The 16,017-nt window shown below is 37.7% G+C and overlaps 2 protein-coding genes across 3 annotated transcripts in view; both read right to left on the reverse strand.

The window, feature by feature from the left end:
• Window positions 1-1,348: 1,348 nt before the first annotated feature.
• cacng5b (calcium channel, voltage-dependent, gamma subunit 5b) lies at window positions 1,349-5,964 on the reverse strand. Its single transcript, XM_017421864.3, has 5 exons — window positions 5,725-5,964; window positions 4,769-4,855; window positions 3,684-3,824; window positions 3,438-3,583; window positions 1,349-2,728 (listed from the first exon to the last, which is right to left on the reverse strand). The coding sequence occupies exons 1-5, from the start codon at window positions 5,918-5,920 to the stop codon at window positions 2,465-2,467; spliced, it is 834 nt and encodes a 277-aa protein (XP_017277353.1). The 5' UTR covers window positions 5,921-5,964; the 3' UTR covers window positions 1,349-2,464.
• Window positions 5,965-10,720: 4,756 nt separating this feature from the next.
• The window catches only part of si:ch73-374l24.1 (protein kinase C alpha type), a 101,749-nt gene continuing 96,452 nt past the window's right edge, over window positions 10,721-16,017 (reverse strand). The window contains exons 17-18 of one of the 2 annotated variants that reach the window (XM_017421838.3): window positions 14,576-14,716; window positions 10,721-12,902 (exon numbers count right to left, since the gene is read on the reverse strand). In XM_017421838.3, coding sequence (XP_017277327.1) covers window positions 12,738-12,902; window positions 14,576-14,716 — 306 coding nt within the window. In that variant the 3' untranslated portion in view covers window positions 10,721-12,737. The remainder of the gene's footprint in view (window positions 12,903-14,575; window positions 14,717-16,017) is intronic. The other variant, XM_017421839.3, reaches the window with a different exon arrangement.

The following is a 16,017-nucleotide window of genomic DNA, read 5'->3' on the forward strand; positions in this document are numbered from 1 at the left end:
TTTTGTCTGTGGCGCCAAGACGTTGTAAGGTAACGAACTAGACATAAATCAGATAGACACCGCATTATTGTAATTGTGTGATATTGCGCTGTTTTCCTTCATAAATCGTCGCGGAAAATGTCCGGGCAGCATAACATTTCATCGATAAGTGTTTTCTTATATATAATAACAAGGCTATGAAGAACTGAAGGATAAGAATCTCATCACTGAGGAGCTCAAAGCAAAGCTGGAATCACTTGCAGGTAGGTCAATAAATGTGACATCTTGATGCTCATTACATGAAAATTAAGAAATATATGTCATTGTATATTATAATACAAATCTACTCAATATACAAATATTATTTAATGTGATCCCTTATATTACACAAAACACATTCAAATGACCCTGTTAATCAACTTTTTTTTTTAATGTGTTATAAACCTTTGAAAATAAATTCATTTTAATAAGTTCTTTTATTATTGTATTTAAAGTTTTGTGTAATTCCCTTTTTAAATATGCAGATGATAGAATTTAGAAGGTATCAGAAAATCAACAGTGTCTATAATCCCATCTATAATCTGTTTATTTTCATTTAACAGGTGGTTAGAATCTGTTGACGGATCGCCAGGCTGAATGCTCTGAAAGTAAAGACTCAACAATCACCAGATGTTTCCAGCTGTGCACCCTGACCACTGATGAGGTGTCCTTCAGGCAGCAAACTGAATTTGATCAACATGAAGGAAAGATGGAGACTCATCAGAGGAAGCAAAAGCAGCTGTTAAAAACACGCTTTAAAGTAACTGCTGTTCATAAAACTCATAGTTAACAGTTCCTACATCATCAGGCAGAAACAGGTTACCACATTACACTTCTCATCTTAAAAAGAATCTGTTTGTCAGAAGTTGATTGAGGTTTTACAGTTCAAAGGTCAGGAACTGCTGAAAATGGAAAAAGATTAGCTGATAAATTTTGCCGTCTTTAAAAAACAGTAATGCATTCGTTTGATCTCTGTACTTGTTTTTATTTCTAAAAGCTTGTCACTGTTCTTATTGTTCACAATCCTTTTGAAATCATTTTTTATTTTGTCAGTATGTCAGAAAAATGCTGATTTGGTATCTTTTGTTTTTTATCATTGCTTGTTGTGTACCTTTGTTGACCCGAGCCTTTAGAGCGGCGTGTCATGTCAATAGAATATACGTCATCGGGCTGAGCCTATTGGCGGCAACACGTCAGCAGATCTGACATATTGGGAAGAGAAACATCGGCCACATCGATTTTTGTTTGACTTTGATCAAACAAAAGAAACAGAAACAACCTATGTTTGGTAAATTTACAATTTAAATAAAAAAAAAATACTGCCACTACATGCAGCTGGACATTAATAGTTTATTTTACAGGTGAATCATTCGTTTATCAAACACTTCTTGTTTTACAGAACTGACAGAATGATCAGTGTTTGAAATATCAGCACTTGAGGTTCTTCATGGATTTCCATGATGTTCAACGCGTGTACATGTCAGATAAGATGGCTTCTTGTCAAACAAAAACGTGTTGATGAGAACAGGGGTGAATACAGTTCTGACAGTAAACACTGCAGGTTTCCCAGCAGGATGTTGTGAACCCGTTTCCTCTTCGTGATAATTGGCATTGCTGCTGATCACAACAGAAATGCCAGGATGTTCTATTCACGATAGTATATTTTTACAATGTGAGAAAAAAATAAAACCTGCAAATTATGAAGGGTTGTTTTTAAATTACACTGTAAGAAGGAAAATCAAAATAATTAAACTAATAACCTATAAAACTACAGCACATTTTACACTCTGCTCTGATGTTATTGCTCAGTGTTTATGTGTAAATTGTAAACTCTGTTTTCAAGAGACAGTTTTGTACCATGAACATTAATCTTTAAAAAGGCGTGCTACTGACATTTTGGAAAGGTCACTGTTGTAACAGAGATCATCATCTCAATGTTTTGTTTTGTTTTTGGGTTACATGAAGGTCATGAAAACAGGTAAGATGTTAATTGTTTATAACCTTTCGTCAGGGTCCCAATCCACAAGTTCTGAACTATACCTTTAACTTTCACCATACTCGGCATCCCTCTATTATTGCAATGAAGTTTATAGGAATCCTGCCTCAGGTAGCTGCTGCAACAATAAGTTTATAAAACAGATAAATATTATTGTCAGCTAAAAAGAGGCAAAGACGTCACAAAAACAGAGAAAGTTTAAGAGCCACTGAAAGAGAAACTGACTAAAATACTTGTGCAAAAAAAATAATCTAATTTACAGACTATAAACAGCTTTAGTTTCTACAATAAATTCAGAAAACTGATGCAAAACTACAACCAGCTTAAGTCATTTGGCCAACAGCACAAACTCCGTCAACCGTCTGATTTGAGTCTTTTTTCTAAACCAAAACTCGGTTCTGACCCGACCTCCTGACCCCGTGAGGCTGGGCTCTGATGACGACCTGCTGCTCAGCAGGGTGAAGACGACACCTGGTCGTAGTCGGGACATTTGAGGAGAGCGGGGTAGCTGGAGCTCATCTGGAGGGAAGCGTCACTGGAGATGTCTGAGGGGCTCCGTCCGCGCGACCACACCTCTGGGTGGAGGAACTGACCTGAGTGGTCGGAGCAGTTACTGAGGCGGGGGCGGTAGAAGGTGGGGTGGCGACGAGGCTGGTAGATCTCCTCTGCTGTGTAGCGCTTCATGAACAGGTAGACAGACATGACGCCAGCACTCTGCAGAGACAGAAGAAGGTTTGAAATAGATTATGAAGGAAAACACGATACAGGCCTAAATGCATATCGCCCACCTCCTTTCATGCCAGAGTTTTAAAACTAAGATCATCTTATATTGAGACAGAAACCATTGTATGTGTTGAGGATGACTCTCAGCTACTATCACACCAAATTTTAGCTCAATAGTTTTAAAACTGACTCGTATCAATCCCAGTTTTTCATGGTCATAAACCAAAACTGTATTTTCATTCTTTCTAAAAATGTATATGGACTGTTTAAAGTATCATTTCATATATAGGTAAACACAATCACTGTTCTTTATAGCTGTCATCAGATGTTTTTTTTTAATTAAATTTAATTAAATTTGGTCTGGTGAAAGATTGCAGTACTTGAATATGACCACAAGATAGCAGTAAAGTCACAGAGTCCTCAGGTCAAGCAGAAAAAATGTAAATCAAACTATTAAACTATCACTAAATATAAAATTATAATGAACAGAAAATAAAAAATGAAACAAAATAACATAAACTGCAGTGTATAATTTACTTTAGCCCACTGCTTTTTGTCAGCAAAATGTCCCAAGGCTCTGAAATAATAGAACAATTGCACGTTTTGATTGTTTTTATGTAATTCATGTGTGTTTGTTCTCCTTTAACTGTTAGTAAGTGTTATGCTGATGTTAAACAGCTGTTTTCAGTCAACGTCTCACCTCGGTGAGCAGGAAGGAGAGGGCGGCGAAGGCAAACGACCAGCCGTACTTATAGGAGAAAAAGGTCTCGCTGCTCTTTGTCCTGTTCAGCATCTCATCATTTATACTGGAGATGTAGAGCACCAGACCCACCACCAGAGCTAACCCTGAAATACAGACAAACTGCTGACCAGAATACTCAGGAACGAAGATAAACAGCTGAGGAGACACAAAAAGGAGCAGACATTTAGAGTAAAGCCCGTGTACCTGAAAGGATGAAGAAGATTCCTGAGACAAACGCCAGGATGGTGCGGTGAGGACGGACGTGGCCGATGTTGTTGAGGACGAAACCAATGAACATGAAGATGAGGCTGACCAGAGGGAACGGAGTCGCAGAGCGGATCATCTCTGAGGAGGAAGAGGAGACAGCTGCAGTTTAACTCCAGGACACCCGTATACATTTGGTCTCAAATGCAGTTGGTATATATACTATATAAATTTTAAAAAGTATGCACTCAGGAGTCTAATAATAAGAATCTGTCTTCAAACTTAATGTTTCTAATTAGAGTCTGTAGGATGGTTGCAAACACCTGAGCAAAAAGCAACAACATGAAGCTGGGGAGACTTTAAATAAGACGTCAGTAAAACACGATCTTCTACTGGAATTTGCTCCCGAGCTACATATTCTGTCAAATTAACAGGACTCAAATACAGCAGGCAGACACAAGATGAAAACCACAAGTTTATTAAAACAAAGCTCGAAATTCAAACACTGAAAATAATCCTGAATCCGGACTGAAATTTTTTGATCCCAATTCTTTGGATTATTTTTATTCTGTCTGAAAAAGGAAAAAACTTCACTGGATGGTTTTGTTTATTTCTGATGAGGATTTTCTGTTATTTAAGACTTTTTTGTGTCCTGACAGCAGAAACATATAAAACCTCTCTCTGATTCTTCTAAAAACATCCGTTTCTTTCTTTGACATATCAGCTCTTTTTCACAACATTTAAAAAGCCAAAAGCTGCTGAGATGGATGGTTTAGCTTTGCACATGTATCCTTAAATGGAGCTCAGTTTTAAAGCTAAATAAGTGACTCACTAAAAGATGTGATCACTCGTCACGTTAAGTTTTAACCCTGAAGTATTTGTTGTTGTTTATATGTGAAGAGGAACAGGCAGAAACACAAGCTTTCAGGTGACTCAGACTCATCTGTCTGAATGTTTTTTTATTTTGAATGGAGCCCAATTAGAAAACAAGCTTTTGTCAAAGAAAGAAGAAAATAAAAACCCAGATGGCTACATGAACAGCCAGATGAATTTCCTTTCCTCAAAGCTCGAGTTTTCAAACTCACTGAGTACGTTTCCTGTGGACTCTGACGTCAGCTGGACGCTTGCGGGCATCATGTACTCAATGGTGAAGCAGCGGCCCGACTCGTCTCCTGCGGAGAGGAAGAGGAGATGTGTTCACATCCACAGGCTCATGAGATTTAAGGTTCTGTAAAATGAGTTGAGGGTTTTATTTCAGAGCTTGCACAGAAAATTAGCAGGTAAACCAAAATTTAAACCAGATTTTGTTCAGCAGCTATGAGAACAGAACCAAAACATACAGATAAAACGTGGAGGTTTTTCTAAGATCTACGCTATGTTCTGTTTCCTTTATTCCTTTTATTCAGGAGTTGCCACATTTGTCACCATCCTGCAGTCATTATATGCTACGTACTGTAGATACACAAAAACTGTTCATTTCACAGTCCGGCTGAGCTGTTAGGCCTGATTGGTGTATTTTAACCAACAGCTGTCTAAACGGCTATAAATAAATGAAAATAAAATATAATTTTATATATAGCCAGGCAGGTGTAATTTTAAGTCCTTCAGCTCCAGATTTCTGTGGTTTTTCCTCAATTTTCTCATTAACCTCCTTACTTTAGGGGTGTGTGTTATATCTCATCCCGTGAAGAGACGATGGGATGTAACACAGTCAGTGTCACACACACACACCAGCAGGCACCGACACAACAACATCAGGTTCTGAATGTTCCAGGTGTGTTTTGAAATGTGTGATTTAAACAGGAATCATTTCGGGATCTGTGATGTCTGTTCCACACTTATTCATAGCCTTTTCTGACACACACACACACACACACACACACACACAGATGAAGTCACAGTAAATGTCATTTATGTGGCTGTCAAAGCTTGATAAAATGTGAGGCATCAGCCCTCTTTCTGCAGCCTCCAAAGTTTTTACGTTTGCCGCATTTTAAAACAAAACCGAGTGTATTGTTGCAGCAGCGCGGTCGTCACTAACCAGCCAGAAAGCAGACTCTCCAGAGGCCCGAGTGCATTGAAGTCTTGATCTCGGCGCTCTGGTTCAGAGGCGTAATGACGCCCTCCTCCAGGTAGAGCCAGTAATCTGTGCTCACTGCCACTCCCAGCAGCCCCAGGCCGCTGATTGCAAAGACACTGCTGAGTAAAGTCAGAGCCTTCCTGCTGCACGCACTCATGGCTTCCACAAGCTGCTGCTTCGAATGGGAGGAAGAAGGAAAAAAAAAAGGTCCTGTGGAGAAATAAATGGGCTTTACTGATGAGATACTGAGAGAAAGCTACAACCCAAGGACAAGAATGCTTTATAACAAAACCAGGAGTTTTATATTGTTCTGATTTGATTTGCAGATGTTCTGTATGCACTTTAAATACATATAAGTCAAATAAATTAGTGCATCTACACTATTGTACTTTAAACATATGTTATTAAATTTGGTTGCATAGATGAACTAATAGTGGACAACACTTAATGTGACTGTGAAAGAATGACTTTTATGTGCAAAAAGGTGAGCTAAAAGCCCATCAACCAGGTGGTTCATTTATCACAGCCTGATGCCGCAGGTGAAAGGGTGATGATGATTTTGCTTCTGTCACTCTGTGTGGTTTTAGCTGAGAGTCATCCTCAACAAATACTCTGATAGCTAACATAATCTCATTTACAACGTTTGACCAAAATGGCAACAAACTTTGTCCCTTCTCATCATAAGCTGATCTTAGTTTGAAGCTCTGGCACAAAAGGTGATATGTGATACGCATTCCTTCAAGAGATGATGGCCTGAAATGAGTTATTTTCGTATTTTAAAGTGACTTTCTACATTTTACATTTATGACTAATCCTTCGGAAATTAACTGTTGTCAGAAAGCTCATTTGTTAAAAAAAGAACAATTTTTAAAGAGTAAAATGTTCTGGATAAAGAAATATCACTTCACAGCCTTTATCTATTTATTTATCTAGGATACGATTGAAATGCTAACCTGTCACCCTGGCTTTTATTTCTTTTTACTCAAACCGTTGATGAGCGATGTTCAGACTCTCAAACCCTCCAACAAGCTGTCAAACTGTCAGGTTGTTTTTGTAAACAAAACCAGCAGGAGCTTAATGCAATCGCCTCTCTGGGTTCGGACTAACCAAATTCTCAGGGAGGAAAAACAGGAAAAGGCAAGAAGATTGTGGGAGGACAAAAGGACAAATATGAAGATGAAAGGGAGAAACACTTTGTGAGCTGCTTGTCTTTCAGTTGTCCATTTCAGGGAGCTTTTAGAGATTTAAAAAGTCATCTTTATTCATCATAATAAGCAGCGTATGAAATGTCAGGCAGGCGTGTGAGAGCACAAATCAATAACATCTTCATGTCTTATTTTCAGCTTTCAGCTCACTCTAAAGAAACTCAACCTTCTTTTAATTCTCTCCATGTCCCGTCCGACTCCATCCAGCCTGCCATGAAAGGAGTAATAAAGCCTGAGTCAATAATAAAGCTATTTGAGCCTGCAGACTAAAGGACGTGAAATGTGTTGCAGGCCCACCGCTGTGAATACAAATGCGCCAAATCGCTTAAAATCCAGCACCCGTTTTTGACATTTCACAGGCAAGAATTTAGCTACAGTGGAAAAGGTTGATGGGGATTTGGCTGAATGATCACAGAGATGACATCTGCAGAGAGAAGGTGATGATTTAAAACCTAGTCAGGACTCGTGTCAGTGTGCAATGATCCATCCGAGGACAGAGTGTCAGGAGGAAACCAAATAGTAAAGATTTTTTGGTGGATTTTGCTAAAAAAAAAAGAGCCTATATAACAAATCTAAGAGCCTATATTCATTGATAATGAGGCCAGCTAAGCTTACACACCCAGGTCCCATCACCAGATGGGGTCTGAACCACCATGATGTTCTTCAGTGGTCTGATTTTGGAGCGGAAACAAAAAAAAACTTCCTTAAGACATTATGGCAAAAGGTTTGTTTTTTTAGAAATTGTAACACTTATTTTAACTTATTTTGTCAATTTGACAAACTATTGGTTAAACTTTGTTAAAATGAAACTACTAAAAAAGTTTTAACTACAAATAAAAAGTGCTAAAAAAGGTGAGTACCACTTTATAGCAAGGGTACTATTATAAACGGGAGATAAGCAGCTAATAACATAGCTGTTATTAAACTGTAAACATGTAGTAAATAAGGAGTAATAATATATAAAACAAGTAAACTTACACTTGTACTAGTAAAAAAAATGATTACTTGAATCAATAAAAGTACAGAACTTGATTTGGCTAAAAGTGAACCTGCTTTAATGATAAACAGTGTTATATAACAAATTTATAACAGCTTAATGAGGCTTTAAATGTCATGTACAAACTCATGAATAACCTATTCATAAAGCATGAATAAATAATTTATGTAGGTACCCTTCTGTAAACTGGTAAGAAAATTAAGGCTATGTGAACTTGACTTTGGAGGTTAGTCAGGTGGGTGGATTCAGAGGTTTTTGTTGTTTTCTTTGTTTTTATGCCTGGCCATCCTCCATTTTGAGACACTTTGTAGCCTTTTAATAAAGTTACATATGGTTTTTTTTTAACTAAACAAGTAGCAAAATGTTATACAGTGACTTTAAGTTGGCTTAAATATTGTCCAAATATTCACATATTTTACAGAGACAGTGTTGTTTGAAACAACACGTAAACACGTAAATATCAATTAAAACATAACTAATGTGGTACTCTGTGTGAAACAACTTTCACACAGAGTCCCACATTAGTTATGTTTTAATTGATATTTAGGTTCTAAGTGAATTGATTTTTACCAATTAATTCATTTATATCCAATGACCAAAAACTTTCAAATAGGCTTTCCTGATTCAAACAATTACCAGTTAACTAATCTAAATCAGTTTCACTGAAATTCAGCTCTGTAATTTAGTCAAGCTGTAATAACTCTGTGAGGTCTCAGTAAATAAAACCAACCCAGGAGATTACAGAACAGAGCATTTTCCATCAAGACGAAGAAATTTTAGTACAACCAATTATTAGTTTCACCTAATTTTTCAAGTTCAAACAACATGTTAGATTTCACAGTACATTTAATACGGATTATGTTAGTATTTATTTGAATTTTAAATACATAACTTGATCGATCAGCTGACTGCAGAAACACAGCAGATGAAAATTAAACATGTATGATTAAAAAAACCACTGAAGCAGTTTATCAAGACTTCAAACACATTTCAAAATAAAAATCTTGGAGTTTCTTTACTCAAGTGTTGATTAATTACACTTCAGAGAAAAACAATACATTTGCTTTTGTTTACTTTTCATGTTTAACTAATGAACCTTAAAGCACCATTTCATCACTTCAACATTTATCTAACAATTCAACATTTGTGTTAAATGTAAACTTTTTTGCAAATGTTTAAAATATATAGCTGTTTAAATCAAGATGCAATAATAAATGGAAATGTACAACAGAACTGACATGGTCTAAAACTTTAAGGAAATTATGCAACAAATGTTTTTCATTCATCATTTTGCTCGCTTTCCTTCATGCAGTTTGCTCCTACCTGCTTGTTGTTTTCTGTCCAGCACTTGAGTGACGCTTCAAAGTTGAGGATAAAGATGTAAAGGTGAAGAAAGGCTGACTCCAAACGGGGAAACAAGTCGGAGATGTTTGGTCGTTTTGCCAATAAATTCCTTGGGAGAGCTGCGAGGTGAAGAGATGCAGCAGCCTATCGTTGCTGCAGTCCAACAGCAGGAGGAAAGGAGACAGAAGCTTGGTCCTGTTTTCATCTCACATACAGACTTTATAACCTGTTAGAGATAAAACCCCCAGTTTAAGGTCAGAATAACCCAAACCTTGGGCCGTGTGCTGTCCTTTAAAGTGCTGAAAGCAGGAGTTTGTGTCGTGCAGCACCAAGGACAGCTCCTCTCCTCTCCTCCCAGCGTCAGGGAGGCAGCTGCCTGATGAGGCGACGGGTTGAAAGTGAGCAGAAAAACAAGAAAAGACCAGCTGAACACTCATGCTGCGTGGGCTGGGACCTCCAAGAGGGAAACATCTTATTTATTTTAAAGCAACACATTAGTCTGCAATTAAATTGTCATTATAAGAAATAAATTACCATCTGCACCCATAATGTCTCCACTTAAATAAACATTTGAAACATTCTCATTGACTTTCTGCCATTTTCTAGCACAAATGCTATTCTGCAAACAGATGAAACGTGCATTGATTGGCACAAAATATAGGTTTGTTTTATCAAAATGCTTTTTGATATGCAAAATTAGATGCTTTTATTTTGAAAATTACCATTGGATTTTTAAAAATTTATGACTTTTTACTATGTTAGCCTGACAGTTTATATTAAATATTCCCAAAAAGTGTTAAATTTTTTATTATTACTATTATTGTTTGGGATCTGTTTAGTGATTTATGTCATTTGCCAGCAATTCATGCAGATTATTGTAAAGTCTGTTATGTAGTTTCAAAATTGGCACTTTTAAATAATGGACATTATGGCAAAAATAAAAAATCTTTCACCAGTCAGGGATGTTCATCCATATCTGTGAAATCTTCAAAACAATGCAAGTAACATTGTGAATGATAGATATAATAAATTTCTCAAGGGGTAGTGTTAGGTAATGTTAATGGCATGATAATTTTCCTGCATGCCTGTCTTTTTCACACTGATATATTTTGCTTTCTTTTTTAAAAAAAAACCAAACAATAAATAAAAATGACTAAAATTACCAGAATCTTGTAGGTCAAGGTTTACAATTTTTGAGCAGATAAACAAACAATCCCACAATTAAAAGCAAGCAGTGACCTATTTTGCTGTTTATATTTCATACTTTATTTGTACACAGTATTTGCCATAGCACAATGAACAGAGGAACCAGAAGGTCCAGGATAACAAAGCAGGGGCAGTAAAAGAAACACATACAAACAACCCTGTGGCTCTAATTGTAGCCCGCAGTGGTTTTATACCCTGACATTTGATTATCTTCACAACAGATTTAAAGTTTTTATTGTTTTTTTTTGTCTATGGGTTCTCAATGTGAGACATGTAAACATTCAGTTTGAAGATTTCATTTTGGTCCAGATGTATAACAGGTGCAACTTCTGTTAAAAACTAATTTAAATATAAAGAATTATGTAAGATAGTCTCATCAATCTAAATTTGGTCTTTGCTATTGTAAATTATTATGGTCCAGAAGTTAAAAAAAAGTTCAAATAAATAGGATAGAGTAAAAGACTTCTTCACTGGTTTAAAGTAGGCTAACTGAATCTTAAAGGGGAGAAATGTTAGTAATTAGTGCCAGATCATCTTTGTATGGAGGCACCTGGCTTTCAAAAGAGTTGGCGCCCAACGTGGGGCACAAAAAACAGTGTTTGGCACAGATGAACAAATTAAATCATTTACATGTGTGTCTATTTATAATTTAGCTCTTTAAGAAATTGGGCTACATGATAGTGAGCGTGGAAAGACGAGCAGAAAAACGCACGACGCTGGTTGGTTTTCTCATTCTGCGTGACTCTACGTTCCACAGCAAGGATCTCTGTAACATGCGGGGCTGTTTTTCATGCTTGGATCAGGCTTTGCTTCACACATGCACACTATATATATATATATATATATATATATATATATATATATGATGAAGACAGGACACATTTCGGCCACAGGGCGCTCCAAAATCCTTGTACCGTTAACTTGTACCGAATTCAGCGCGAGTCGGCCCTGACATGGCCAAGGCAAGAGGGCGTTCGGCTGCTCCACGCATAACAAGTGCTGCATATTCTCTATATGACACAGAGTAGTATAAAACACTGGATACTGAATACTTGATACATTTATAACAGGGTTGCTGATACCAAAGCTACCAAATATCAGCCAAACTTTATATATATTTATATATATATATATATATATACTTTTAGGTCTAATCTAAACATAGAAATGTTCAAACCGTCTATGGTAGTAAAAGCACATTCAGTTTGTAGTATAAAATCAGCAAATAACTTCTCTTTTTGAATCATATGTACATAAAAGAAAACTAATATTCAAGACATCTCTAGACAAAAGTTGAAATAAAACATAAAACAAGAACAGAGCCTGTGTTTTTTGTTTTTTTTTCTTCAGAATCGACATGGAACAGATATATACTGACATAATTGATATCATGATACTAAACTTTACAGTGATACAAGACTACATCCTAAACTCTACAGCTCATACAGAGTCAGAAAACAAGCATGCAACAGAGATCGGCTTTGTGCATATGAAAATAGTATCTTAATACTTTAAAACACCATCTGGTTCATTCACACTTTTCTGACTTATTCACTGCAGGAAACATCTGCACGCAATGAAGAGACCCAGGCAGCCTGCAACATCAACACAGCCTGCATCTGTTCCTCCATACTGACTTCATATACCGTAGTTACACAAAACAACAAATACAAACAGACCCAGTTTAAGGGCGTTTAGTGCTTTAACATCATCAGGAAAGGCCAGAACGGGGAAAAAAAACATCACAAACTGCAGTAGAAATGCATTTCTCGTCTCAACGTTGGCACTCATGTAACAGCATACCATCTTTTCTTTTAAGTATAGAAACATACAGGTGCACAGAAAAATATCTGTTCTTTTTGTGCATTGCCGCTTGTTGCAAGACGAGGAACATACGTGGGATTAAATTGTTTAACACCAAAAGAGATTGTAACTGATACCGAGACACATTCATTCACAAGATAAAAGCTGTAGTTCTGTAGAACGCTCCAGCAGTGTGTTTGGAAATAGAGGTTCAGACCATGAAACAGTGTGAGATGCTGTGAATATCAGTGCCATGTTCAGTTTTCCAATGACTGCCACGCTCTGAACTCTTTTTGCTCCTTTCTGCTCTGTCGTTTCTGTGCACAGGAATTTGTTAAGTGTTAAGACACAAAAACTAGAGGATTATAGAAGTCTCTTGACAGCAGGATGTTTGCGGGACGTTCTCGCTGCTTCCTTACTCATACCACGCTGTGCAAGGACGGATGGGAGAACTGAGGGTTGATGTAGGAAAAGCCGGCGAACTCGCTCTGGTCGATGTTGGTGATGACCAGCTGGTCTGGAGGGGTCAACACGGGCTGGGTGCGCGTGAAAAACTTGTCAAAGTTCTCTGCCCCCTTTCCACACTGAAAAAGAAGAGCAGAATGTCAGATGGAGGGAGTTATTTTTGATGGCTGGACAGTGAAAGGCTATAAAAAGGTTGTGGGCTCGTGATGAAAGGCTTCTCCTCTTTTAGAAAAGCTTCTGAGCAGTCTCAGGGGGAGAGGGGTGTTGGAAAATGTCAGTGTTTAGCCAGGCAGAAGCTGTAATTAGATCAGAAGTGAACCATAAGCGTCATTAGGATTAGTGTCCATCTCTGATCAGAATTAAATATTATGCACAACCTATCCTGACTAAATGTGAGGCTTCTTCTGTTCCTCTGTAAAACTTCAGATGGACCTGAGTCGCCTTCAGATCGATTTGTGACGCAGTCGATGAGCTCACGACTGTAATACAGCACGCAGAACGTCCTGAATGAATGCATCCACTTTTAGCAATGGTCTCCTCCCCCATGTGTGATACATCCGCTGTGCAAGCCAGCGTTTACCCGTGTGTGTGTAAGTAAAATGAAACTCCGCTCCTTCAAAGCTATTTTTATCCCTCGGCGGCAGCGCTTCAGGCAATTTGGGCACAGAGGGGATGAAGGAAGCGGGGGTCAGCAAACAAAAAAGCAGCGTTTGTGGCGACGGGAGGAGGTTTGGATATTTGGGGAGAGGGCGGGCTGCAGGTGGCTGCAGCAAGACTTTATCCTTCAGTTCTGCTGAAGGATAAAGGACACTCGCTGGAGACAAATGTGAACACAAACATACAGCACAGAGCCATTCATGCATACACTCCTGGGAACTATTTGAATTATTCAGCAGTGATATAAAATGACCGAAATATCATTCAGTATGTCCATGAAAACCAGAAATGTGAAAAACACTTTTTTCTACCATTTAACACCTCTTTCTGCTTAAATGAACAAAGTAAAACAAGGTGATAACCACCATAAAACAGTTCAATTCTTTTTTATTTTTGACTTTAAATGTTTTGTTTTCACTATTCTGTTGCCCAGAATTATCAGAAAAAGGCCAGCTGATGCAAATTTGTCACATTTAAAAAAATAGTCGTACTTCTTGTGCCAAATCCAAGCGTCTATGAACCCGTCTGAGCAGCTGCGCAGCTCTTTGAATTGTTAAATAATTCGTGCTACAACATGGAAGGTTACATGAAGACAGTAAAATGTTTTCACACAGCTGCTTCTTCAGTTTTTAATACAATCAATAAAATGCTCAAAGCAGCTGCAGGGGTCAGAGAGGACTAATAAGGTTCTGCAGTGAAAGGATTGTTAGTCAGGAAAGTCAAAGACAAATATTGGCCAAGATGATCAAAGATATGTTTTGGAAAAAGCAGAATCTCATTGAAATAACATATTCATTGAGGTGGTTCAATCATGGTTTGGGTTTGTGACAAAGTCTCATTATACACTGGTAGAAGACTGAGAGGATTCAATTACATAGAAGTAAAATCTGAAAATCTGTATTAGTTGGTGACCGACCCATAGACACCATAACATCCACACTGGAGCATCTGAGGTGGAGAGAGGTGAGCTCAAAATGTCAGTGAAAGGCAGACAAAAAGTCACAGAAGTAAAAACCTTTTTTTTTGAGAATAAAGGGGAGAAATCTTTCAGATGGTACACAGAGTGATTCTTACCAAAGGGCAGGTTATTAAGAACTGACCATGAATGGCTGACCTTTCCACACGCTTTACTCACCACTTTGGGTTTAAACGGAGGCTGGATCTCTCGGTTGGCCAGGCGCTCCCAGTCGATGCGTCTGAAGAAGGCCTGCTCTCTGATGTCCCGCTCCCCCTCCGGGCTGCAGCCGAGACGCTTCGACGGGTGCTTCGTCATCAGCTGAAGACAAACAGGACAAGAAGGAAACAAACCGTTTGGTCCTCTGAAAATAAGAAATGGCTAAAGAAGAGGTAGAAGAGAAGGAATAACTTTTAGTGTGAATATTGAATCAGCATTCAAGCTGTTGATTTCCACTTTATTATGTCTTCTGTACATTGTTTTGCAATCCAACATTTAAATACTTCTAGCTATTTTAACCATTCATATGTCCAAACATTCGGCTGGATCTGAAACAGTGTGCTATGACTTTTAGTATTTCTAACTCTTAAACTTTTTGAACTATTTAACTTTATTTACCAATGCTTTCCCCAGAGAAATACACTGAAATCTCTTCAATTACTTCAAACAATATTCATTTTTATTTTTGTCTTCTTAGGCTCCTTTTATCTACCATCTTGTCAATTTTAGCTTTCAGCTACAGTTTAACTAAATGTAGCTTTTAGGTACAGTTTGACTACATTAAGCCTTTAGCAGCAATTTTACTCATCTTAACCTTTAGCTATGGTTTTGTAAATTTGATCTTCTGTTCTCCTTGTTCTACTTTAACAATTCAGTTAAAAGTTCACTCTTTAACAAATTTCTTTAGTCATTCATCACTCTGCAGAAAATTCCATTTCTCTGAGTATTATTTTTTTCGTTCCAGCATTAAAACAGTATTTATTCTGCAACAGACAGTAAATCAGCTGCAAACTCTCTCGTTCAAATATCTATTTCTGATTCAGTAACCACATTCTATTCCAACCATTCTTTGTGAATAAAAAGTGAAGCAAACAGTAACAGGAGTGTAATCTGTTTTGTCAGCTGCTCTGAGGTAATGAGTGATCGTTGGCGTTGCAGGAAGGATGTCATGACAGTTATTAAAAGACTGAGCCTTAATAGAATCTGTTCTCCGCTTTGGAAATTGACTCTGAAAGTGCATTTCCTTGCCTGTAAATAATCATAATTATGAAAATCACGACAGCGCTTCACTGTGATGAAGAGCAGAGAAGTGGTGACCAGATGTGAGACGAACATGTGATCCCTAAATAAAGAGCCGATTTAGGAACGCCTTGGAAATCCGAGACTCAAAAATGCCAGAAAAAATTGAAATGTCTGGACTGTCATGATTACAGTTCAGGGCTGCACGATGTTATCAGAAATGTTTTTGCCTGTGTCTGTTAGCATAATAGCCCATGAAACACCGGACAGAGTTTAATGAAACTTTCAGGAAATAATGATTGGATGTTCATCTACAACTGAGTCAACCAAATTCAAGATGGCTGCTAAAGCTAACTGACCATAGGCAAAGCAAAAATGGCTTT

This window comes from Kryptolebias marmoratus, linkage group LG12 (assembly GCF_001649575.2).
Source record: "Kryptolebias marmoratus isolate JLee-2015 linkage group LG12, ASM164957v2, whole genome shotgun sequence".
NCBI lineage: Eukaryota > Metazoa > Chordata > Actinopteri > Cyprinodontiformes > Rivulidae > Kryptolebias > Kryptolebias marmoratus.

Coding starts and splice junctions, on each gene's coding strand:
- cacng5b (XM_017421864.3), bottom strand. CDS start 5,920: ATGAGTGCGTGCAGCAGGAAGGCTCTGACTTTACTCAGCAGTGTCTTT. Junction 3,825..4,768: donor GTCCACAGGAAACGTACTCA/GTGAGTTTGAAA, acceptor CTTCCTCCTCAG/AGATGATCCGCTCTGCGACT. Junction 3,584..3,683: donor AATCTTCTTCATCCTTTCAG/GTACACGGGCTT, acceptor TCTGTATTTCAG/GGTTAGCTCTGGTGGTGGGT.